General features: G+C 42.8%; 2 protein-coding genes across 2 annotated transcripts in view; one reads left to right on the top strand and one right to left on the bottom strand.

The window, feature by feature from the left end:
- Nucleotides 1–2,608, top strand: part of bmp6 (bone morphogenetic protein 6) — a 127,391-nt gene extending 124,783 nt beyond the window's left edge. The window contains exon 7 of the mRNA XM_078539942.1: nucleotides 1,847–2,608. Coding sequence (XP_078396068.1) covers nucleotides 1,847–1,996 — 150 coding nt within the window. The 3' untranslated portion in view covers nucleotides 1,997–2,608. The remainder of the gene's footprint in view (nucleotides 1–1,846) is intronic.
- On the bottom strand, nucleotides 2,417–26,427 carry txndc5 (thioredoxin domain containing 5). Its single transcript, XM_078539943.1, has 10 exons — nucleotides 25,986–26,427; nucleotides 21,508–21,657; nucleotides 20,059–20,164; nucleotides 15,106–15,202; nucleotides 12,630–12,742; nucleotides 11,328–11,414; nucleotides 10,633–10,797; nucleotides 9,546–9,628; nucleotides 7,698–7,827; nucleotides 2,417–3,650 (listed from the first exon to the last, which is right to left on the bottom strand). Exons 1-10 carry the CDS (start codon nucleotides 26,162–26,164, stop codon nucleotides 3,528–3,530), a joined length of 1,233 nt encoding a protein of 410 aa, XP_078396069.1. The 5' UTR covers nucleotides 26,165–26,427; the 3' UTR covers nucleotides 2,417–3,527.
- Nucleotides 26,428–26,466: the final 39 nt, after the last annotated feature.

Raw genomic sequence — 26,466 nt, 5'->3', positions numbered from 1 at the left:
AGGCATGAACGAGGAATTCAGCAGCAGAAGAGCTGAGATGGGGACAGAGTCGGGCAAAGGTGCAGAGGTGAGAATAAACAGAATGGCACGTGAATGCGGATGGACTAAATTGTCGTATGTTTTTAAAAAAAAAGACTTTTCAAAAAAGGCAAGACAGCCTGAACAATTTTGATGCAGACAGAAAGCAAAAACAGGAATACCAACTCCAAATTCAGTGTAGAGAAACATGACTGATAATTGAGGTTATCCCTCTCATTGGAACACAAGCCATTTCAATGCAACTGGTTGTACAACATGGACCTTACTAAATAAACTCTCGATTTCCCAACCATCCCAATAGTTCTTCCAATCCATGTCTACAAACAGGGATTAGAGTTATTAAAGTTATAATTTCCTGCTGACATATCAATTCCCCTCCCCCCCCACCTCTGTGAACAGACCAGTGTTTCTTCATTTACTTCGGTTTTATTTTCTCCCAGGAAGTACCTAACCTCACTCTATGCTATGCTGGGAGACGGTGGTGTAGTGGTAGTGTCACTATGTTAGTAATCCAGAGGCCCAGGTTAATGCTCTGGGGGTGGGGGGCGTGGGTTCAAATCCCACCACGGCATCTGGTGGAATATGAATTCGGTTGATAAATATGGAGTATAAAGCTAGCTGTCAGAAATGGTCACCGTGAAACTATCAGTGATGCCCCTTTTAGGGAAGGGAAATCCGCCCTCCTTAGCTGGTCTGGCCTGCATGTGACTCCAGACCCACAGCAAATGTGGTTGATTCTTAATGCCCTCTGAAATGGCCTAGCAAGCCACTCAATTCAAGGGCAATTAGGGATGGGCAACAAATGCTGACCTTGCCAGTGATGCCCACATCCCATGAAAAAAGTCACCGGAGGGGGGGGCAGGATTTTCGGGTCATTGGGTGCCCGGAAGCGGCTGGGAAATGGCCCGCCACCTGCGATTTCACGCTGGCTGGCCAATTAACAGCCAGCTAGCGTGAAAGGTGCGCTGAAATGCTTGGGGTGGAAGTCAGGAGGAGGGCGAGCGTATAAGTTTGCGCATGCGCGGAGGAGTGTGCACTGAAATCTCCCTGAAGGCCAGGGATCTGCCTCGGGGAGCTGACGAGTTTTAAAATCAAAATTAAAGATTTTGAAAATACTGGGGGGGGGGGCGGGGGGGCAGAAATTGTCCCCACACAGGACTCTCACATGAACAGAAGCATAATAAAAATTGTCAAAACGGTTTTTTTTAATTAATGTCGGAAATCTCATCCTGCCCGTGGATAAGGTTTCCTCAAAAATGCAAAGCCTGCCAGCGAAAAATTGCTATTAATTAGTGCTTAGGCCTATTAAGGCCATTAAAGTGTCGGCGGGCACACTGCCAACTCACCTAACTATTGTGCGATGACGTCAGCATGCTTGCCTGCGTCATCGTGCGCTATTTTACGCCCACCTACGAGCCGTGAAATTCTGCCCATAGGATTTCTAAGTCTGTGCTCACATCTAAAGACGATGCTACACATTGACTGAGCATAATATTCTTAGAACTGCACAGTAAAGATTCAGGCACTTAAATGTGAGTCTACAACAGCAGTTTAAAATTCCTATTATTTAAGGTCCAACCGTTGGGCAGTTTTGTCGAGGTTCCACGCTATGAGAGTATTTTTTTTGTTGAGAATACTTTTTGACTTCGCTGCCTGAATGTAGCATTTGATACCAATATTGCAAGTCAAATCTTACATTAAAAAGCACACAGCAGCTGCTGGAGTTTGACGGAAGGCAGTGTGAAAGCGTATCATAGGGTGCATTGGAGTGCATGGACCTAAACATTTTGAATTTCTTTGACTGTAGGTCCATCTCATGAACCCAGACTACATTCCAAAACCCTGCTGTGCTCCTACCAAGCTGAATGCAATTTCTGTCCTCTTCTTCGATGACAGCTCCAATGTTATATTGAAAAAGTACAGGAACATGGTGGTCAGAGCATGTGGCTGTCATTAAAAGGACAAGGAAGTTCATCTTGACCTAAAACTACTGGAGAGTAACTACATCCTCAAGGCATAGCGATATAAGATTCCCTGGAGCAATACCTCTGTAAATAATGTTTACAATTTTTTTTTAAAAAAAAGGTTTCTACTTAAAAAGGCTTTTGTAATATATTTTGTACATAGTTTTCATAAAATGTAATTTATTTGTTTTGGGTTTTTTTTTGGTAACCGCGTTTTAACTAGGGGCTGTAATGATGGCGATAGCAGTCACTGTGTTTTAAGAGGGTGGAAGATGCAGTGTATGTGGTTCGGAAGGAAATTTTTACCGCTTCAAACTCGAGCCTTAGGGAAAGCTGCAACGCCACCTCATTGCAGCCCCTCATTTGGACAGACTCTGCACGTTAACTTTTATAAGACGCACTCTGGACAATCATTTTGTTAAGAAATTTTTATTAGAAATTGCCAAGTAGTGTAAACTGTTGACATAGTATCACATTTGTTTAATGATTCGTTTTATACAAAAGCTAAGTGCCAACCACACACACATTTACTGCTCCCCCGCCCATCTTGAAGAACAATTCATTCTCCATACACACATGCTAACAATAAACAATGTTAAAATCAAGTGGTTTTCCTGTACAGTTTGCATGTATAGTAAAATGGTTATGCATCTTTGGGGCTGCGTTCTCAAGCACTCACGTTCTTTCTTTCAAGAAGTGCTCTGACAATGGCCACCAGCTTAATCGATTACCTGGCGTGTCTGACGCTTTAATTCATTTTGGAACCTTTCAATTTAAAAATTAGCATGAAATGAAAAACAACCACTTTCAGCCACCTTCTCTAGTGCACAGTTTTCAAAAAGAAAATGCGTTCATTAAATGCAATTGAGAGCAGAGTGTTCCTGGAGATTTTTAGCCCACAACTTAGAACTCAAAAGGGGATGCAGCGTGTTACCACATAACATGGTAACTACAACGTTATCCAGTTCTGTTCACTCAGTGGAGTTTGAAATGCTCATCCTTCAACCAATTTACTATTAATCCTAGTAAGGATTTTGTCTGCTACTGCAAGTCATACTCTTGTTTTATTCAATACAAACTTTCACACACTACAACACTATCATTCACTCACATAATAAACTGGCTTGACTTCCTTTTTATTAACTTGTGCAAGTGAACGTGGCTTAGTGATACACTGAGGTATTCTGTTTAGTTTTCTCCCCACCGTATTGTCATTGCTAATCAGGTACAACTGATGTAACATGATTGTCTGATAACTACACATGAACCACATCCACAGAAGTCTTAAAAGATGGCAGACAGGGGTGGTGGAATAAGTGAAATCTCACCTTTCAGTACCACATACATAGAAGGCACCACTACCTGGTGAAAGCTGCAGCCAACCTCCATCTTGTAGAAGGGTGGGTAAGTTGGCATTAACCTTTATGTACATACACTGATGACAACAGAAAAGTTTACACATTAAAAAATAACCACTTAATTCTTGTAAACAGTGACACGAGGTGGTGGTTGGGCAAAACAGTTTTACAGTTCATCTCTGGCTTGCTGTAGGATAAAGGTGTGAAGAGCTTCTAAATCTCTTGCTCCGTTGTACTCACTCAACTGCTGACCAGCACGGAACAGCAACAACGTTGGATAACCACGGACCTTAAAAAAAACACACAAACACATTTCTAAAAAAAAAGCAATTAATTTTATGTATTATAGACCTGAGAGTGGAAATCAAGCTATAGAATATCACATGTACAACCCATGAATGTTAAACTCTAGCCAGTGCTGTTAAACAATAGGAAATCACAGGTGATCACTGCGCTTATGCAATATCCACATCAGAATTATCTACACCCTCTTACTCTTCCCGTACCCTTCAACATTTTCCCATGTCCAATGAATGACAAAAAAAATCACCTAATCTATGAATTATTCCACACCACTGTCCACATCACTTGTGCATGGAATATGACACTAACCATAACTATCAATCTGAAAAATTTGTCCATTTCATTTCCTCTTTTTGATCCTTAAGCTAGTCCTCAAAGCAGCCACTACACTTACCATGGGGCTCAACCTTTGTAACCAGTTCTTTATTATGTATTACTTTCTGAATATGGCCAGTGATCAACTAAATTAGCCAAGCTTAATGTGTCTTTCAAAAATCCATATTGACTACACTCCAATCCTAAGTCAGAGGTTCACTATCTAGAGAACGGTACACAATTTTGGTCTCTTTATTTAAGGAGGAATATACTTGTATTGGAAGCAGTTCAGAGAAGGTTTACTTGGCTGATTCCTTAGGATGAACCTAAGGAGGAAAGGTTTTAGCAGGGTGGGTCTACACTCGGAGTTTAGAAGAATGAGAGGTGATGTTATTGAAACATAATATTTGGAGGGGACTTGACAGGGTGGATGTTTCTCCTCATGGGAACCGAGAACAAGGTTGCAGTATGGATGAATTTTTTTCTCCAAAGGCCGTTCATGTTTGGAATTCTCTTCCAGAGGGCAGTGGAGGCTGGGTCATTGAATGTATTCATGGTTGAGTAAGACAGATTTTTGATCCACAAAGGAGTCAAGGGTTATGAGAAGTGGAGGTAAGGCCACAATCAGGTCTGCCAAGATCCTACTGAAGGATGGAGCAGGCTCAAGGAGCCGAATGGCCTCCTCCTCCCTACACTGCCTTGGACCAATACTAGAAGTTGATCCAAATGATATCATAGGAAGGCACCTGCTGACAAGCATTTGATCTTTGTTACAGTTTCCTAGTGCATCTCATAGATGATCTCTTAGGAACTCTATACAAGAGCGAAGGATTTTCCTATTTGCAACCTCGATCCAGGAACACCTACTGAAAGTTGACAGGACAGGACAAAAGCCCAGCACGTGATCAGATAACCTCCGCCATTCACCGGCAGAGTTCAAACAAAACATCACTTGGATCAGAGTGGCCGATGCTGGTGGGGCCGTAGCCCAGCAAAAGGTTAACCCCTCAGGTAGAGCAAAGTACAAACACAGTAACTGCCCTCTAACTATGTGTTCTGATAATGCCCTTCTCATTTCTAAGTGGAAAAAAATGATATTCAAGCAAAGGAAAAAATTGAGAGAATAAGTTAAGGCCCTTCGTTCTGTGCAGAACTGAAAACATTTATTTAAATTTACGAAATGAGGCTGGATCCTCCAGTCAGAAGTCACCATTGCTTAGAATTAGATTTTATGGCCATTAAGCCAAATACGCAGCGTTGAACGCAGTTAGGGGTCTCAGCATCATGACCACATTAAGGTAAATATTCTAATAGATTTATAATTTTTTAAAAATTCACTCATGTGATGTGGGCTTCACTGGCTGGACCAGCATTTATTGCCCAATCCTAATTGCCCCTTGAGAAGGTGGCGGTGAGCTGCCTTCTTGAACCGCTGCAGTCCATGTGGTGTTGGTGCACACACAGTGCTGTTAGAGAGGGAGTTCCAGGATTTTGACCCAGCGACAGTGAAGGAACGGCAATATATTTCCAAGTCAGGATGGTGAGTGACTTGGAGGGGAATTTCCAGGTGGTGGTGTTCCTATTTATCTGCTGCCCTTGTCCTAGGTGGTAGTGGTTGTGGGTTTGGTGAATTCCTGTAGTGCATCTTGTAGATGGTACACACTGCTGCTACTCTGCGGTGGTTCCAGACGGAGTGAATGTTTGCGAATGTGGTGCCAATCACGCGGACTGCTTTGTCCTGGATGGTGTCAAGCTTCTTGAGTTTTGTTGGGAGTTGCACTCATCCAGGCAAGTGGGGAGCATTCAATCACATTCCTGCCTTGTAGATGGTGTTCAGGCTTTGGGGAGTCAGGAGGTGAGTTACTTGTCACACAATTCCTAGCCTCTGACCTGCTCTTATAGCCACAGTATTTATATGGCTGGTCCAGTTTAGTTTCTGGTCAATGGTAACCCCCGGGATGTTGATAGCGGGGGATTCAGTGATGGTAATGCCATTGAACACCAAGGGGCGATGGTTGGATTCTCTCTTGTTGGAGATGGTCATAGCCTGGCACTTGTGTGACACGACTGTTACTTGCCACTTGTCAGCCCAAACCTGGATATTGTCCAGGTCTTGCTGCATTTGGACATGGACTGCTTCAGTATCTGAGGAGTCGTGAATGGTGCTGAACATTGCGCAATCACCAGTGAACATCCCCACTTCTGACCTTATGATGGAAGGAAGGTCATTGATGAAGCAGCTGAAGATGGTTGGGCCGAGGACACTACCCTGAGGAACTCCTGCAGTGATGTCCTGGAGCTGAGATAATTGACCTCCGACAACCACAACCATCTTCCTTTGTGCTAGGTATGATTCCAACCAGTGAAGAGTTTTCCCCCTGATTCCCAATAACTCCAGTTTTGCTAGGGCTCCTTGATGCCACACTCGGTCAAATGCTGCCTCGATGCCAAGGGCAGTCACTCTCAACTCACAATTAACCAGAAGCTTCTGTGATCCTCACTCATTAACTTATTTTTCCAGAACTACCTCATCCAATTCAGGGTCACAGGGAGTCGGAGCCTATCCTGACAGGCAATGGGCAGGGGTACACCCAGGATGGGATGCCACAGTCCATCACAGGGCACACACTCACACAGATAATTCACCAAAGCCAAACCACCTAACCAGCACATCTTTGGACGGTGGGAGGAAACCGGACCAGCCGGCGGAAACCCACACAGACACGGGGGAGAACGTGCAAACTCCACGCAGACAGACACCCGAGGTCAGGATCGAACCCAGGTCCCTGGAGCTGTGAGGCAGCAGCGCTAACCGCTGCGCCACCCCTTTTGCGATTCTATTTTTCATTAAGTGTTAGAAAGCTACCCATGGTGGAGACCGCAGCGCTGTGAGGGAGGCGTGCTTTCAGGCCAAGACCTCAGAGAGAATTAGAAGCCGAGTAGTGTATGATTTCCTGCCCATGACTGATCCTTGTAGAATTCATTTAAATTGAAGCCTAATGGTCACCCTAAAACTGCTTTCACTAAACTAATTCTTTCTCTAGCCCACTTAAAACCATAGAATTTCTAGCACACTGTCCAGTAATACAACACACTTACACACTGGCACCAAAATGCAACATTAAAAAAAAAGTGTCTCTATTGGCCTACCAAATGTAGAACAAGACCGACTGAGAGACAAAGCACAATCTAGCGCGTCAAAACCTTGGCACAAGATAGCTTGCAAAAAAAGAGTTGACATTGCTCTTTATTGAATTTTTTAAAAATTCAAAATCCTAGAGAGAAAGTGGGGACAGGGAAGAGGTCTGTCAACTGAAAATATTGTCCACATAATCTAGAAACAAAAAAGCATTTATTTACTCGCCTACCCATGAGCAGAAATCAACACAGCTCAATAGCAGCATGTGGTAGGCCTGCCATTCTATGTGCAACAGTCCATCAGTCAGCAGACCTTGCTGTATTTGCTGGTGGATACACTTCTTGCTACTGCACAGTATTCCCAACCAGAGTGAGAAAGTCAGTCTTGATTAGCCTGTATTTTACAGCCTGCACGAGTTTTTGAAAGCCAGCCACATAAAATTAAATTAACCTTGCAAAGAAAAAACTGCGGTTTTAGCAATGCTGCTACTTTGAACCACGTGGAAAATGACAAACTGAAAAAGGAAAGTCACTCGCGAACTACTACTTTTTAACATCTGATAGTTTTTTTTCTACTTACCGAGTACTTATTGCAGAGGGAACGCTGTTCAGTGCAGTCCACTTTTGCAATTTTGATATCATTTAGACTAGGGAATTCTTGCTTGGCAAGTTCCTCCCAGGTTGGTGCTAGACTCTTGCAATGCCCACACCTATTGACAAAGAGAGAGAGTGTGTGGATTACAGGCGGAGGTACTTAATGTTAAAAGTGCAAAACTTCTTCCATGTGCTGAGCAGAAGTGTCCAAAAATGAATATCTTAGCTTTTACTGTAAACTGGTGCACAAGTGTGGAGGGGCCCCCTCCTGTAAATATTGTCACACCTCCAAGGGTCCTGCACCCTCATTTCCAAAAGAGAGTTAACCCATAGCAGAACAGAAACAGGGAAGCCTTTTACAAATCTAGACTGTAGACAAGGGGACTTTAACTACTGATGATGTTCAAAGTACTGGTGCCCACTAAGTTGTCTCACTGGTCTCCGAAACTACATGGCACTTCACAAAAGATTCAGTTGCCATGCTCATTAAGCTGACAGCTTTATATTGAAGGAAATATTGTAGTCCTTATGTCAACATTTATTTGAGGGCCAAACCTCTCAAGTGTGTTTTCTGATGTGCACATTCCCTTTCTGAAAGGTGCAGCCTGCTCTGAAGGCTGCTGCTAATGCCATACTGAAATTAGCCACTAGGAGGTGTGCCAAGCCCCACCCCCCTCCCCCTTTCAAACCACAGCCACAACCCCCATTCTTCCTCCTTCCCACAAATGCAAACCCATAAACCATTGCTGAGTTTCCGCAGAAAGACTCCAAGGCTCTGTTATGTCACAGAGTTAGAAAGTTGCTCAAGTCCCATTGTGGGACCAAAGCTTACAAATCTACACTTGCATTAACCCATTTGTGATTGTGCCCAGTTATTTACAGGATCTAGTAGAAAGTCCTAGAGAGGTTTTGTGGCGCAATGGCAGCATCGCTACCTCTGGGCCAAAGGCTCTGAGTTCAGCCTTATATCAGGATTTGATGGCCACAGAAGGTGCATCTATAACGTGGCCAAACAGGTTGATTATCGGCCTGTAAATCCTTCCAATATGCCTGATGGCAGGCGGTAAGAGTGGGAGAGTTTCCTGGTTGGCCATACTGCAGAAGGCAACGGCAAACCACTGCTGTACTTTGCCAAGCATAATCATGGACCAATCCGATCGAAATCCATGGTTGCCAACGCCCTCTTAGGCATGGTACCTGGGCGGGGGGGGCGGGGGAGTAGAAGAAAGTTCTAGAGGAAAAGACAGGACTGTTCATCAGGGGGTAGGAGGATTTGTAGAAAGAGACTAGCTGGAACATGCTACTTGGAATCTTCCTGCTGGCTCTCCTCCCACAGCAAGAAAGTAAGTAAGTGACATCTAGAGACCCCCCACTGTGGAATTGGTGAGCCCATCCACTCAACATGGTTCCTATGTGGGTTACAATTTCATTTTTTCATTACGAATGCATCAGAAATTTGGGAAGGTTTCCAAGGGGCAGGTGGGTGGTAGCTGAAGTGACAAGTTATTGCCAGCATTTCGTCCCTCACAGACCCCTCACGTGGCTTTCCAGGACACCACACTGCAGAATGTTCTATCCAGAAACTTCTCTATCGTGGGACAGAATCAACAACGTCAAATCCCAACTCCTTTTTTACCACAAACCCCCCCCACTCCTAACAGGAAAAGATATTCCCTTAGCAGCCAAACTATGAAACGCTGCAAGATTATGAGTTCTCGCCTGCACACTAATTAGGGCTGGGAGTTCTCTGAATAAACTTAACCCGCTTGATCCTTTTGACCTGGCCTACATTTCCCTCCATTAATAAATCACAGAAGAAGAACACATTACTTACCAGGGAGCATAAAACTTCACAAATGTCACCCCCATGGCTATGGTCTGCTCAAAGTCACTTTCAGTCAAGGTCAGCACACTGTACTGCAGTGAGGGAAAAACATAAACAGTCATTATGAGTGTAAAGCATGCACATCACAGCTTTAGACTGAAAGAATCCTAAAGTCTCTTATTCCATCCCGTTTAAGGTCCCCAGTGGCATAACTTGGGCCCTCTCGGATGGCAAGTTGAGAAACCTCCATAATTCTTCATTTTCATCCACTACGTTAGCCAGTACGTCCCCCCCCTCAAATGTAGGGGGAATGTACCTGGTCTCACCATCACAGCACATCTGGGATACAGAACTCCAGTCTGTGGTGAACGGTGGACAGAAATGGACCACCCACTGTGATGTGATTATGGCTAATTTTTACATCAAGCCTGTCGGGTCTTTGCATAGAAAAAAATATCTACATATGAAACCTTTGAAAAACATTTCCTGATACCTTGTGTTCTAATTAGGTATCAACCTGTTTAATCTCAGAACACAGAATTTCTCAAGTGCAACTTATTTACTGTTTTCACAAGCCTAAAATTAGAAGCAACATCTGAAACGAAAACCTATTTATTGCACGTTTAAATTGGGCAGTAGATTAGGGCCAGAGTTATCAAAGAAAAACTAAATTAACTGAGTTTAAGGTTTTTCCTCTTAAAAAAAAGTGTTGCGTGTTGCTTAGCACAACATGAACATTTTTCAGCTGAGGTGAATTTTCCACCATGGCCCCCCCCCATATAAAAATGTATTGATTTCAATAATCTACTTACAAGCACCATTAACCAACTTAAACCTGCAAACTATCTCCTACCCAGGACTAACACAAACAAATCAAGACCATGAAAGGCACATATTAACTTTGTTCAGTGACCAGACACTAACATTTATAAAGATTGGAAGAGAGCATTTTAGTTTGATGAAACATCGTTGAATGAATGAATTGAAAAATCAGTGCCCAAGACCTGAAATTCCCCAACTGTAGAGCAAAAAGAGGCTAAAACTACATTGCCCTTGCACCTTCTCTGTCTGAAACCACCATAAATATCTTAAATACCGGTTCCTTCTCCATCTCCTCCTCCTCCTCCTCCTCTGGTCGATCCTCTTCCTCAATATGTTCATCACTTTCCTGATCTTCTTCAGAAGGTTCAGCTACCCTTAACTGGGAGTCCACGTATTCCTTTAGAGAGTCCAGGTCTCTCTTTCCCTTGTATTGATCAACCTGAGAAAGGGGCAACACTGAATTCATTTGAACATTTGGAGAGGGATTTTATGGTTCAAAATATTCTCAAAAAGCTACACTTTACCACTCTTCACAACTGAACAGTGAAAAAGTAGAATATCCAAAGAGATTGTTACGATCACAGTCAAAAGGCAGCAAATGACATGCACTTTTTCCCCCAGAGAATTCCTTTCCCTTGCCTCTTCCATCATTATACACTTGCATTGGTGTGCACACACAGTCTGATACAGATGGTGCTCCACAGTGCTTAGTGGAGTGAAGAACAGATTCTGCCTGCAAATTGGACATCTGTCCACTCCAACGCAGACAGGTTTTACCATGTTAGATAAGCTTTGGCTATCACTTCTGCACACATTAAGCACCAAGGACCATCCCTTGGAATTGAGACAGTCTCACCTGAAGTTTCGAATGTGCTAAGAAACATGGAAGGCAGCACACGTTATTGAATCAGGCCAGGGGGGAGGAGAAATTCATCACACACACAATTTAAAATAAAAAATTACACTTACCTTTTCACCATCCTTAAACCAAAGGAGAGTCGGGTACCCACGCACTTGGTTCTGAGAGCACAACTGCTGATGGGCAGTGCAATCAACCTAGGATTAGATCGCAAGAGAGTCAGTATTGCAGAGGAAAGGCTGCAGTCAGAAAGTGAACAAATTGCTGAGAGGTTTCGACATCTAAAGTGAACTGTGCCTAATTATTTTTCTGGAATTTTGACATGCAAGTTATATCAGGAAGAAAATTTAAGTGAAAGGGCTGGCAGTCTGTGGGCTGTGCACCTCCCTTTAGCTGGGCAAACCACCTTATTTATGTTTGAGAGTAGATTAATAGCACAAATTGAAATCGTTCCCAGCCAGACATATTGCTCAAAGCAAGAGCCTGTTGATGTGTCAAGGACTGTATCGGGATATCTATACTTTCGATCCAAAGCATTTCCTGAGAGAGTGCTCACCTCTCATTGCTGTTAATTATGGCAAAAGGCTGTAATTGATGACTGACCAAAGTACCCTGGTTTAGTGACAACCACTGTAGGAGGTCAAATGGCCCTTGATCTACTGTGGCTTCTCAGGATAGTGAGAGAAGATTTAGTTGGAGGGTCTCCAGGGCAATTTTGTACATGATATCACTCGTGGGGTTCAAAATCAGGTTGACAGTATGCAGTTAATGCTTCTCCAGTATCCTAGCCAACCCCAACAACTGAATCACAGGCAGTTCTGCTCCAATGGCTTTAAAGCTCGCCAATGGAATTGGGCTTTGAGAATAGGCATGGGGTTGGGCACAATTAGGATTCAGTGATCAATCCTACCACTTTCCAGGGTTGCAGGGTTTACTCAACCACAACAGCCTCGAAAAGCACTTCCTAAAGAGTGCACATGTCAGCGTTGGAATAATAATGCGCCCCAATGAATTTGTAATGCGGGGGCTTCTTATGAGAGATTCCCAGATAAAGTTTGCAACCAAGATGGAATACAGAGAACCATCATTGCGATCTCTCTCCCTCACCCCACTTATTTCTATATCCCAATAATTATGTTCACTGGTATCGTGTTCAAGGAAGTGGGGGGAGGGGGAAATGGTGAAAAGAGTCCCTGCAATTTGCACTAATCTTGAATTGACTTTATAATAGCAAATAATGTAGTGGATTATCAGACTGTACTCCTCTCCAACAAACATATCCTCATCAACAATCAAGCAGTTCTATCAAATCCTGTGATCTAGAGTAAACACAGCTATGCACACAACTTGTTAAGCGTACTCTTCAACACTCTGTTGGAAAGAATATTTCCTGTTACTTTTGATGCTCCCACCTTGCCAATTTTCACGTCTGAATGCTCGAACATTGATGCCAGCTGTTCCCATGTTGGAGCCAGTGCCTTGCAGTGCCCACACCATGGAGCGAAGAACTTGATAAAGTGAAAACCTGGAAAGTATTTGTTTTAAATCGCACGTTATAGAAGTTGTTTTAAAAGAAAACAGACGAAAGTTCTAAATATCATTCCTGAGAATTCACCTGGAAAGAAGTGCGAGGGAGAGAAAATGTTCTCCCAACAGCACAGGGTGTTACCAACGGAGGTAAACTGACCACATTTTGCATTCTAATTATTCAGGATGTAGGCACGGTTGACAAAACCAGCTTCTTCCCCAGTTGTCCTCGAGAAGGTGGGCCCTTCTCCCTGAGGTTCCGCAGTCCGTGTGATGCAGGTGCTCCCACCATGCTGTCGGGTAGGCAGTCCTGAGACCCCGACCCAAAAATGATAAAGGAAGAGCACTATATGTACAAAGTCAGGGTGGTGTGAGATGTGACTTGGAGGGGAACCTGGAGGTGATGGTGAACCTGGAGGTGATGGTGAACCTGCCAGCCTAAGCGGTAGAGGCAACAGGTTGGGAGGTGCTGCTGTGCCCCCTGTAAATAGTACACGTGGGAGCCGCAGGGCACTGTAAGTAGAGGCTCATTCATAATCCCCTGCAGGTCCAAGTTCTCGATGTGGTCAGGCGGTCGGGTAAGCTACTTCTGACAAGGAGGTCAGGCAGAGTCCATATTCTGTCACACTGGAATATTTTTGCAAACCACACAGTGCCCATTTGAAATATGACAGAAAACATGAAGAGCCCAAACACAGATGGGAGAGAAACATGCCTTATTCTCCCAAAGTACAATTCTTTCCTTCATAATGAGCGTATCAGTAATTAGGTTTAATTATTTGCTCCAAGTTCCTTTGTACTGAATCCAACTGATGGCTGGCCCAATGGCTGTCTAACATCAGTAATCTGTACTAACTGACTGGTAGGAGTCTACTTGATTTGAATATTTTTATGTGACTCCACGAAGCTCACAAGGGAAAGCCTGGTTTCTATTAGATTCCCAAAAACCGGTACTTGCATTGGACGGACGGTTCTCGCAGGAGCAACCATATACCTTCCTTCAAACCATTAACACACGTCAACCAATCAGGACTATAGCAATAATATAAAAGGCAAAATACTGCGGATGCTGGAAATCTGAAACGGAAACAAAAAATGCTGGAAAAACTCAGCAGGTCTGACAGCATCTGTGGAGAGAGAGAGAGACACACAGAGATAACGTTTCGAGTCCGTATGACTCTTCTTCAGATCGAAGAAGAGTCATACGGACTCGAAGGACGATAGCAAGTTTACCAATGGTTAACACGCTCATCAAGTACAGTGCTTATCTTTACAAAAGGTTAACAATGTAGCTACCATTAAAGCAGTGAAATAGTAATTGCAAATTCTCTCCTCCTGATGGCCTACTTGTATGGTTCAAAGGAAAGCCGTGTTTTGAAGTGGTCACTCCAAAAAAATTAAAAAAAACAGCCACTTCCTTTAAAAAGAGGAACTGAAGCTCCATCATTCACATTTGAAAGTCTGTTGTGGGACTCATTTAATACAATTTTAAAAAAAAATTCATTCTTGGCATGTGAACATCGCAGACAGGCCAACATTTATTTCCCTTTACTAAATGCCCTTCAGAAGGATGTGGGAGCAGCCTTCCTGAACCGCTGCCATTCATGCGGTACAGATACACCCACGGCACTGTGCTAAGGTTCTTTTTCAACTTTTCTGTAACAGTTTTAATACAGCTGAGTGGCTTGCTAAGCCATTTCCAAGAGCAGATATGAATCAATCACATTGCTGTGGGTCTAGAGTCACATGTAGGCCAACGGGATAAGGATGAGAGATTTCCTTCCCTAAAGGATATTAGTGAGGCAGATGGTTTATACAACAATCCAGTATTTTCATGATCATTAATTATGAATATATTAATTCGCTGAATTTAAATTCCACCAAGCTGCTGAGATGGGATTTGAAACAACGTCCCCAGAGCATTAGCCCAGGCATCTGGATTACTCGCCCAGTACATTACTACTGCATCACCATTCTCGGAATCAAACAAGATACATATAAGCCAGAAAGTGCTGTAAATACTCAGCAGGTCTGGCGGCATCTGTAGAAAGAGAAACCGCGTTAACGTTTCAAACCCAATAAGACTCTTCTTCAAAGCTGCTCAGTCCTGAAGAAGAGGCGCAATCGACTCAAAACGTTAACTCTTGTTCTTTCTCCACAGATGCCGCCAGATCTGCTGAGTTTCTCCAGCACTTTGCTTTTATTTCAGATTTCCAGCATCTGCAGTATTTTGCTTTTATACTAGGGATACGAGTTATTCTACAAACTTTTAACAGGGATTAAAAGGCCATAATGGAGCCCCAGCACATCCAGACCTAAAAACACCAAACAAACAAATACTTAACCAGGTGTAAAACATACCTTGTGTAGTATGAAGCTTGAAGTTATTGGCTGATAGGTCATACAAGCCCTGCTTGGCTTCTGGGACTGTGGGAGGTTCCTGTTCAGATTCTATTTGCTACCAAGAATAAATAACATTTTTAAATCAGAGTTATTGGGAGATAAAACAGCACTGTAAGTACAAATTTAGCAATAGGTATTTGACCCTAAAGGAAATATATCTCTTCTTTGGACAACATACTTCACCCTTCATCTCCTTAATGCTGCGTTTGATCAAAATACTTTCTTCCCTTACCACAGACAGAATGGTGTGCGGCCCTCTCCGCTCATTCTCTCACCCCAAACTTAATTAATCCAGCTACATGAGGTAATGTCATGTACCCACTCTTTCAGGTCCTGGTGAGAAGCTCACCCAGAGGTCTGATAGGGAACAGCCAAATTTAAGAACTTACCCAACAAAGGGAAGCAACTTGGACTGTCAACAGCAGCTACTCATTGTCAGGACTATAGCCCAATGCTGTGCCAGATACGTCTTTCGAGCTTAAGCTTGATCAATTTACAGAGCAGACTCCCAGCAAAAGCAGCAGATATTAATGAATACTGACTACGCTGACACATTTATAAGGGGACCACATCAATTCCTAAAGGATGACAAGCTTAAAGGGCGACAGGGTTGGGGAGGAAGGCAAAACAGAATACATTAGATCCAGAAATATGACCACAGTAAGAGAGGCCATTTCTTGTGCTTAGATCTAAGCATCAGTAGGTTCGTTTAGGAGATTAGCAACATAATCTTGGGCGGGTAGGGTTTCTGGGGAACAGAATTTAAACCAGTACACTTTAATGAGCAATATGCCACTTGTCTGAGGCTGAATTCTTTGCCTTATTTTGTCTTAACTCTAGAGTAAATTTCTCATACTATTGTTCTGTACCTCAAAATATTCTCTCCACATGTAATGCAAGCTTTAAAGGGCAAAAATTTATCATGTAACATTAGTCACTTCTCACAGTTCATGTGGGACATAAAGCTTTTACACACCCATTCATTGTGCCTTGGTAAGATCCTAGTGAAAACACTACAGCCTTGTGATTCCACAGCTGTCCCTTCCTCGGGCTTACTTGCCTATGCTTCACAAATTTATGGTAGGTGTTACAAGTCCAAAGGTAATTAATTCATCAGCATGTCCTTGGGCAGCTACCCTCTTAAAAATAGAGCCCATGGAAATATTGAGAACAGGAAATACTTCAGTGCAGCCTTCAAAGCAACAACAGCCCAAGGCAGCCGTTATTCCACCTCTCTCTGGCTTTGCTACGCTGTGAACGAGTTGGGGCAACTGTTAAAACGCCCGGCTGCTGGAGTTTCAATATCACATCAAGGTTACAATTTCAGGCACTAAATCGAATGCTTCAAGTACTAGCCTGAGCTCAGGTGATAAAACTCACACATGAGGCAGATGTTTGTGGGCTCAAGTTCAACTCAAGTAACTTGAACACCTAAACTGACACGGTGCAGTACTGAGGGAGTGCTGCACTGTCAGAGATCAATGAAGACATTAAACTGTGACCCCATCTGCCCTCTCGGGTGGCGTAAAAGATCCCTGAACTCAGTTCAAAGACGAGCAGGAGATTCCACCCCCCCCCCCCAAAACCCCAGTTAAAATTTATCCCTCAAACAACATGCCTGAAGAGGTTGCTGTTTGCTGGACCTTGTTATGAACAAATGGTTGCCACCTTTGCAACTTTACAAAAGGTGACTATTCTCCAAAAGTACTTCATTTTATTCTTCTATTACCAGGAATGGAGTCAATCCAAACCATTTAGGGACAGCATGTAGATGTGACAGGCCAAAAGATAGCACTTGCCGGAGTCACTGAGCTCTCTGGTACAGAGTGGGACTTTGTTGCTGCATCAGCTACCCCACAATTTTCCAGCTCATAAAATGATTGGACAGGAAATCATGAGCTGGAATTCCCATGGGGAGGAAAGTTTGAAAGGAGTTACAATAGGACAGATCTTACACAATCACCTCCTAAATCAGCAAGTAACACTGGCAGGAATAATCCGAATAGCACATACAATGACAGTCAAAGTACTCCCCCATTACAACAGATTCCATTTTCAAATAAACGCGTGACCAAGGCAAATAACTTGGCCAATTCTGTCCGCTCTTGTTTTGAGGGTGCTGTCTCATGCAGGGATAGAGTTCTACACAAATACCAAGGTGTAAATTATGAGAATAGGTTGCTTAAACTTAGCTTGCATCCTCTTGAGTCTAGGAGGCTAATTGGGTATCTAACTGATTAAGGAATTCAATAAGGAAACCAGAACAAGGAGGCATAATCTTAAAATTAAGAGTGAGTCCATTTAGGAGTGAAACCAGATAGCACTCCTTTACATAAAATGTAATGGAAATCTGGAACTCACTGGATGAAAGGACAAATAAACATTTCAAGATTGAGACTGATAGATTTTTATTGGTTAAAGGTTTCAAGGGATATGGAGAGAAGTCAGGTAAATGGAGTTGAGGTGTCGATCTGCAATGATCCCTCCTATTCCTACGTTATGAAGAGTAACTCACCCAAGTAGCCACTCATCACAGGTGATTATACAGGGAACGTCAGTTGACTTATTCAACACTGGAGTCATCACTACCAGACAAACACCTATCCTCACTGGACGTTCAGACTTTTCCCATTCTGCTACAATTTCTCGAGGCTATTTCAACACAGCAATAAGCCGAAATTGGGCACATCAAGATCAGTCAATGCAAAACAAAGATCCTGCCATTCAAAGCCTCTCGCTGTTTTTGCTGTAACTCAGGGTTATCACGGTATTCTCTGACTGCTGGTGTTACAGGGTAACACATTTGCATATTTCTCCTGCAGGCATGCAAATGACTTTCGGCACAATAGCCCCTTCTTATCTATTGCTCTTTAAATATGAAGCTGAACCTTCTAAAAATAAGGAACTGATATCGAGAGACTTGGTCAGCTTTGGTGCCCGAACACTGCAATATTACTGTGCAGCCAAGTTTCCTTAACCACCCACAGTGACCCTCTGATGTCAAGTTTGAGAAAACACATAAATGGATATTGACACGCAACATGTGGCAGTCCTAATGAATTTGCAATATCATTTTCCAAGTGCAAACTTAAGGATTATCCTTTTCCTGGTCTTTCTCAACAGTGAGCAGTTACAAAAACTTGCAATTAATTGAGCAGGCTGAGTTAATGAATGTTGGGATGGAGGGGAAAAAAGTAGCAATTAATTTACACAAAACTGTTCAGAGTGGTCAACAGAGTAAGCAAGTAATGGACTTCGAACAACATCATTTGGACTTCAGAGTCAAGGCCACAAAAACCAGACCTTAATAAATGTATAATTAGCTGATGGAAACCCAAAGCTCCTCATTTGATTTCAAACTCTTGTGAATTATCCAGTCGGGCCTCAATATCGCAATGAATAAAAGTTATTCCACACTTTTCATAATGAAGAGGTCATAGTGCTCATTTCTTTCAAGCTGGTGGAAAGGAACAAGAATAGGGAAGACAAGAAGCTGAGGGTGATCCACAATTGCTCACGTTCTTGGATTCAAAACTAACAGTTAGCTTGTTGAGCTACTGAGTCATTATAACCATGAGTTTCCCTTTTACGTATTTTATAAAAACCAAACTCTCAAGAGACTCCTACAGAACAACTTTATCTGTTCACCATACGCTATGATTGCTATTTTGAAAAAAACACGCACATCATTTCGAATTTATGTTTGTCTACTTGCAATCCCTTCACCAACAGGCTAAGTGAAATGTGTTAGAGGATTTTTCCAAATAAAAGGCTACACAGAAGTTGGAATAGGGCAGAAATTAGACTAAGAACTCAAATAAGATTGTGGAAGACAGAATGGGTTAAACAGGGAAAATCAAGCCAGCAGCAGTTTGATTTTTTTTCTTACAGTTTTTTTGAAGCATTATGGACCTGAAACAAAGCCATAATTGAACTCTAGCAAAGCTATAAAAACAAACAGTTGTTCCAGAGAGACTGGTATTTCCCCAATTTATGAATTAATATGGGGAAAAACTAGTTAATATCTAAAGAAAATTGCATGTAGCTGTTAATTTGTTCCATTTTTTGGACTGGAGTGGATTATATTAAGACTCTAGACCTTAATAATGATATTAAAACCACTGTACACTTAAAAATATTGCCTGCATTTTTAAATTTGTACTATTGTAGGTAGTTTGAGGCTTTTAACAATCGCCACTCGCACTGTATTACAATATTGTTATTCTCTGTGGTAGAGATAAAACAAAAAGTATAAGACAGACGCAATGAAATATCTTCTCTACACTGGGGAGACTAAACGCAGGTTGGGTGACAACTTTACTGACGCCTCCATTCAGTCCGCAAGTGTGACCCCTAGCTTCGCCTGTCATTTCATTTCTTTACCTTGCTTCAAGGACCTTTCTGTCCTTGACTTGTTGCCCTATTCCAATGAAACTCAACGCAAGCTCAAGGAATGGCACTTCATCTTTCGACTCTGCAGCCTTCTGGACTCAACACTGAGTACGACAAGTTTAGATCATAACCTTTGCCCCATTTTGTTTCATGTCTTTTTGCTGATGCATTTTTTCTTGTTTCTTTCTTGATCCCCATACACTGCATTCGGGTGGTTGTGACCCTGCCTTTCACACCTCATCTAGAACCACTCGAAGAAACAGTTATTGCTTAAGGCACAAACAATACCTTCCTTGATAAAAGTAGATTAATTGTAACAACACAGCTGACAGTTTGACAGTCTGAAAGTTTTGTTAAAAAAGCATGCAAACAAACATGAGCAATATCCCATGTTTTGTCCAGGAAGAGGAGAACAAGTTGGTCATAAGAACATACAGTGGCCACTATGATTTCTCAGTGACAGTCTCCATTCTAAAGCACTTCCGACTGCAAGAGTTAAGTGACTTCCTAAAGACTTACAGCAGGTTCAGCACTCAGAGTTTGAAGCATCCAGGTTTCCAGCGATTGGAGGTCTCGTGGTCCCTGATATTTCACTGCCTCCTGGTCAGGTCTGAACAACTTCAGTCTAATGGATAATCAGAAAAATTGTGTACAGTACTGGTCTCCTTATTTAAAGAAAGACGTAAATGCATTAGAAGCAGTTCAGATAAGGTTTACCAGACTAATACCAGGACTAGGGAGGTTGTCTTATGAGGAAAGGTTGGGCAGGTTAGGCTTGTATCCACTGGAATTTAGAAGAGTAAGAGGTGACTTAATTGAAACCTTTAAGATCCTGAGGGGTCTTGGCAGGGTGGATGTGGAGAGGATGTTTCCTCTGGTAGGAGAATCTAGAACTAGGGGTCGCTCATTTAAGATAGAGGTAAGGAGAAATTTTTGCTCTCAGAGGGCTGAGAGTCTTTGGGACCCTCTTCCTCAAAATGCGGTGGAAGCAGAGTCTTTGAATATTTTTAAGGCAGATGGATTCCTGATTAACAAGGGGGTGACAGGTTATCGGGGGTATGTGAGGAATGTGGGGTTGAGGTTACATTCAGATCAGCCATGGTCTTATTGAATGATGGAGCAGGCTCGAGGGGCTGAGTGGCCTAATTCATATGTTTGTATGTTAAAAAAACGATTAACCCGCACAGCAAACTGGTTATATATCTAATATTAGTTTCAAAGTGCTATTTGGTTTAAAAAAAAACAAACATTTTTTGCACAAAGCATCTGGTAAGATTAGAAGGAAAAAAGACGCTGGGTATGTCACAGTGACCAAGAGATCTTTCAAAATTTATTGGCAGGGGTGGTGTGGGTTGACCAAGCATATAAAGTGTTAACAGAGATAATTAAAATTGTGTTTTAAATGCAGTTTAGTTGGTTGCAGCTCACCACAGTAACAAATCTGCAGATTACATCAGAGCAGCGTTATTACTGTAACAATGATTTCCCACATTCCAATGCGGGCCATCTCCCCGGGTCTGCTGACAATACGAAGAATAAATATTTGCAGAAAACACTGCACCCGACAGCACATTTTATCAATTCAATCATTTGGTTTTCTTGTTTTTACGAATTTATCAGCCTGGTTGCCAGGAACAATTGCAGAAATAAAGCTGTATAAATGACAGACTTAATATAAACCAGCACTCACTAAATATTACACAACTAAAAACCCCAGATTTTTGCGCAGGATCGCTCCCTCTCGTCACCAAATCAAAACCAAGATCCAAAATGAATAAATCTTGTACATCACTGACATCTTCAGAGAGAGTACAGATGTCCAACAAGTGCGGGTACTTTGCGAATGCCCTAGAGTAGGTGGCTGGCTTTTTTCAGGACCCGCGTGGTGTTTAAAAACATTTTCAATGAAAGGCCCCCTCCTCCCACTCCCCCTCCCCCCGCCTATCTCCTTAAAAACACCCCTCTTACGTAGGATATCCACGGACTCCCTGATCTGAACAGGTCTGCGTATCTTTGGTGCAGTCAACTTTAGCTACGTTTGCCGGAGGGTTTTCCATGTTGTTATATTTGTCCCCTAGTTCGTTCCACGTTGATTGAAGTCTCTGACAATGGCCACACCTGTTGAGAAAATACAGCACATTCAGTATAACTGTAAAGTGAATGGGATTAAAATCTAAAGCTTGTGCTAACCATACACGGGCTTCTCTGATGCATGTTACTTCATTCTCATGCACTCTACTTGTGGAAGAACAGAACTGTAGAAAGAAAGAAACGTGTTAATGGTCTTCAACACTACAGCCGGGTTGCTGTTGGAACCCGTAGCTTACCTTGTATCCAGTATTCAGCTGTTGTTTCTTGAGACGTTGGGGTGGGGGGGGTTGCGGGTGTGTGTGTGTGTGTGGAGTCAAATTGCCTGAAGACCGATATCTATAATGGGAGGGACCTCGGGAGAAGGCAGTGAAAGATCATCCACTCAGCAATTCTGGCTGAAGATAGCTGCGACCGCTTCAGTCTTGTCTTTTGCACTTATGCTAGGCTCTGACTTATTGGGAATGAGGACGTTTATGGAGCCTCCTCCTCAAGTTAGTTGCTTAATTGCCCACCATCATTCATGACTGGATGTGGAAGGACTACAGGACTTTCATCTGATCGATTGGTAATGAATCACTTAACTGTCTATAGCACGTTGCTTCCACTGTTTAGCATGCATGTAGTCGTGTATGGTGGTTTCACCAGAATGAACACCTCAGTGTTAGGTGCTGCTCCTGACATGCTCTGCAGCATTCCTCATTGAACCAGGGTTGTTCCCTTGCCTTAATGGCAGAGTGAGGGATATGCCGGGCCGCGAGGTTACGGGTTGTGGTTGAATACAATTCTGCTGCTGGTGGCCCACAGCCTCTCATGGTTGCCCCAATTTGAGCAGCTAGATCTGTTCCCCATCATTTAGCACAGCAGTGCCACACAACTCAACAGAAGGCGCGCTCAGTGTGAAGAAGGGACTTGGTCTCCACAAAAACTGTGTGGTGGTCACTCCTACCAATACCACCATGGACAGATGCACCTGTGACAGGTAGATTGGTGAGGGCGAGATCAACTAGGATTTTCCCCTCGTATTGTTTCTCTCACTACCTGCCACAGGCAAATTCTGGCAGACATGTCCTTCTGGACTCAGGAAGCTTGGTCAGTGGTGGTGCTACCGAGCCACTCTTGGTGATGGGCATTTGAGGTCCTCCACCCAGAGTACACGATGTGCCTCAGTGCTTCCTCCAAGTAGTGTTCAACATGGAGAAGCACTGATTCATCAGCTGAGGGAGGGAAGTTGGTGGTAATCAGCAGGAGGTTTCCTTGCCCATGTTTGAGCTGCAGCTATGAGACTTCATGTGAATCGATGCTGAGGACTTCCAGCCACAGGATCAGTCCACCTGACTGTATACCACTGTTCGCCTGCCTGTGGTGTATCAGTCCTGCCATTGGAACTGGACATACCCGGAGATGGTGCTTGGGGCTGCAGTTCCCCAAGGTAAAACCTCAGCATTGTCTGTAATTGCTGACTCTCATTCTGCTGATTACAGGTGCAAACTCGTGCCTTACCACTCCATGTGTTGCCTGCTAGTGTTTCAGTGCACTTTTCCATAATGCTCGAGTGAGCGTACTAACTTTAAGGCTGGCACATCTTGCCCAGACAATGGTACTTTTCACAAAGACTTTAAACCACAGTGGGAGCCATTTTAGCTCTGATAGTGTAAAATGGATAATAGAAAATCATCAGCCCTTTTACACCTTCCTCAATTTTTATTTCAATCGAAATAAATATTGCAAGCGATGTAAAAGAAATTGGCAAATCCCTGTACCGTTTTCACAAAGTTAAAATCATCCCAGTCCCGTGAAGCAAATCAACAACTTTTAAGGACTAAAAGATCCTATCAAATTAATCACATGCACCAGGCACTATGTCTACTTAAGATATTCTCTCTCTCCCAACCAGCTGCAGAAACTGTAAGTAGATAAGAAGGATCCGGTATAGCAAAGTAACATCTGTTATTTCAAATACCATTTTATTCCTTCCTCTCCATGATATTGAGGAGCAGATTACTGGCCAGCTTCTTTCTTACTGATCCCAGTGGCAATGCCATGTGAATTGCAGGAATAAACACAGGTTACTCTTCGAGATCCAAATCAGCAGCAGTTGCAGATTGTTATGAAACTGAAAAAGTCAAAAAGACTGAAGGAGGCAACTTAACATTATAGGTTAGAGAGGTCGAGTCTGATTTGCATTTGCTCCCTGATGTATGACAATCAAACAAAAAGATGCAACTACAGAATACAATCACAACTTTAATGTGCATGTGTCTATTAATGTATGTAATGTGCCTCTGTGCTTTCTGATGTATCTGTGCTAGCGTGCAGTATTAAATGCCAACTATGAAGCAAAGCCCAGTGAGATCTCACATCCATAAGAAAAGCATATAACCTCTAGGGCCTATTGTCTCCTCTGTGAACTTTCTTCCCCTGATGGTAAACATATCACTTTCAAGCCAACAGGTCAGACTTTAACCCTTGCCTACTCTCCAAACATTAGCCTGTTCCTCAGTCTCTCACGTTCAGATTGACCCAACTGTGCACCTTCTCCCCTCCCTACCCAGCCAGGCTCTACAACCTCCCCCATCCCTCAAGTTATAAATCATCCAGATTATGTAAATCTAAAAAGTGAGAAAACTCAGTCGGAATGTTGAATGAGAGTTTGCCAGTTTAAGTGGAAATTAATATTCCAACTCAGACCTAAATGTTTCCACATACACTGGAGACCACATGCCGCACATTTTATCCATTTAAATTAACAGATGTGAGCTGCATCTCTGACAACAATCGTTCAAGGGAAGGAAAATTCATTAAAAGATTTTACTATACATGGTCGAACATTTCCTGTGATATGCAATACGCATAGACATGTTTCATCCGCATACACATGAACACTCACTGAGCCTCTTTAAAAAGAATCTCCTTTTTGGCAGTACAGGTAATTTATTCTGCCTGTACTACAGCACATCACAGATGTTATCTACATTCAAAGTGCAACCATCTCTGCACTAGTTTCAGATTTAAATTCAAACAAATCACCAGCCCTACAGTCAACATATTCCCCAATTCTAATTGTATCAACTGAATTTTTTAGGTGATGTTAAGTTGGTGCAGTCCAATCAGAGTGTGAATCTACTCCAAGAAGTTGGGGTTTATTTGAATTTAAGTCTTGAAACTAATACAGTAGGGAGACAGAAACCCACCAAGACAAAATTGCCACTGAAACTTCGAATTAGGTTATAGGAAGGGGGTCACAGGAACAGGATGAGGCCATTCAGCCTCCCCGAGCCTGTTCCACCATTCAACCAGTTCCATTTACCTGCCTTTGCCCCATATCCCTTAAGACCTTTCTATCAATCTAGGGTTTAAAACTAACAATTGATCTAGCATCAACTACTGTTTGGTAAGAATTAACAAGGTAGTCTGTCTGCTCTTTCCTATCATTTCGAATTAAATGGATTACTGTAATAAAAAATGTATACGTTTAAAAAGCAGGACACAACACTAACAGTGCAAAAACACTTCAAAGTATTCTTATAATTATTCAAAATCAGCCATGTTCAACTACGTGTCTGGCATTGATACAACTCAGAAACGGCACCCAGAGGAATTGATATAATACATTTAAACTATCAAATAAAAATTGATGTCTGCACAGAGTTTTCAGAGAGATCAGCATCCAATGTAACATAGGGGACAGGAGAAATTGGAAGAAGCTCAAGTGTTGAGTCATGAGGAGCTCTCATTGCACATCCATACATTCAATAGGAACTCAGAAACAAGGAAGTGTAGGGGACAGGAACAGTTTGATTCTGAGAATGTAAATGTATGATGGGGAGGGGGTTAGTTACACTGCTGCAAAACCCAGTTACGTTTGCAGCCACTCCATGAAGGGTGCACTGGAAGCGTTTCAAACACGGGTCACTTCCTTCCACAATTGTTCACCAAAAGCACCTCGCCCCGGTAAACAAACGGATCGTTAGTTTTTTTGTGTAAAACAATGTTACGTAACGTAATTTCCCATCCTTTGTCGTATGCCACGTACACAGACACAGGCACACAGCACGTTAGGAGCTGCAATAAAACTTAAAACACATTGAGTTAACACTGTAAAAGAGTAAACTTCTAGTAAACTGGCCCCTTTGCTTCTTCCCTCCCAACTTTTATTAGAAAACTGTGCTGGGATTTTAAACTCCCATTCAACTCTCCCCAACACAGCGGAAAGTGGGCAACTTTTCTGTTTTTTTGGCTACAAACTTTTGTTTCTCCACATTCCAATACCAACGAAAGAAAAATCTGATTAGGGATAATAAATGGTTCACAAAAGACAGGGAGAGGGAGAGAGAGAAAGAAATGCCAAACTTTACCAAGGTGCAAAGAACATGACGAAGTGAGGAGCAATCTGCACGGCGTGGTTGAAGAGCTCGGCGTTGTAAAGGTGTTTGCTGTGCTCATCCTCTTGTTCCTGCAGAGAGGGAGGCAGGACGCCCAGCAGCAGAGTTAGTAGGAGCAGGGGCCAGCTGGACAGGTAACTGGATGGGGCCATGGTTCATTCAACCAAAATGCACACACACAAAAGAAATAGAACAAAAAGAGCAGATATATCACAAGCCAGTGCCTCTGCCCGGGAAAGCCTACGTGGTCTCCACTACAGCAGCCGCAAACTGAACGAAATGCAGAGACTCAATAGGGAAAAGCCTGTCTGCTTTACCACAGCTTCACGCCAGTTCACAGGGTAAAAGCAGCACACAAACACACACACACATTCACTTGCACCGCCTGCCCCCTGTCAATCAAAGCCTTTCCATTTCCAGTGGGTGGATCACAGGATATTACACAGCTGCACTG

This window comes from Cetorhinus maximus, chromosome 4 (assembly GCF_964194155.1).
Source record: "Cetorhinus maximus chromosome 4, sCetMax3.hap1.1, whole genome shotgun sequence".
Taxonomy (NCBI): Eukaryota; Metazoa; Chordata; class Chondrichthyes; order Lamniformes; family Cetorhinidae; genus Cetorhinus; species Cetorhinus maximus.
The sequence above is the reverse complement of the archived record's forward strand: the minus strand, read 5'-3'. Positions and strand labels throughout refer to the sequence as shown.

Coding starts and splice junctions, on each gene's coding strand:
- txndc5 (XM_078539943.1), bottom strand. CDS start 26,164: ATGGCCCCATCCAGTTACCTGTCCAGCTGGCCCCTGCTCCTACTAACT. Junction 20,165..21,507: donor GGAGTCCGTGGATATCCTAC/GTAAGAGGGGTG, acceptor ATTATCCATTAG/ACTGAAGTTGTTCAGACCTG. Junction 7,828..9,545: donor GTGAAGTTTTATGCTCCCTG/GTAAGTAATGTG, acceptor CTTTGTCAATAG/GTGTGGGCATTGCAAGAGTC.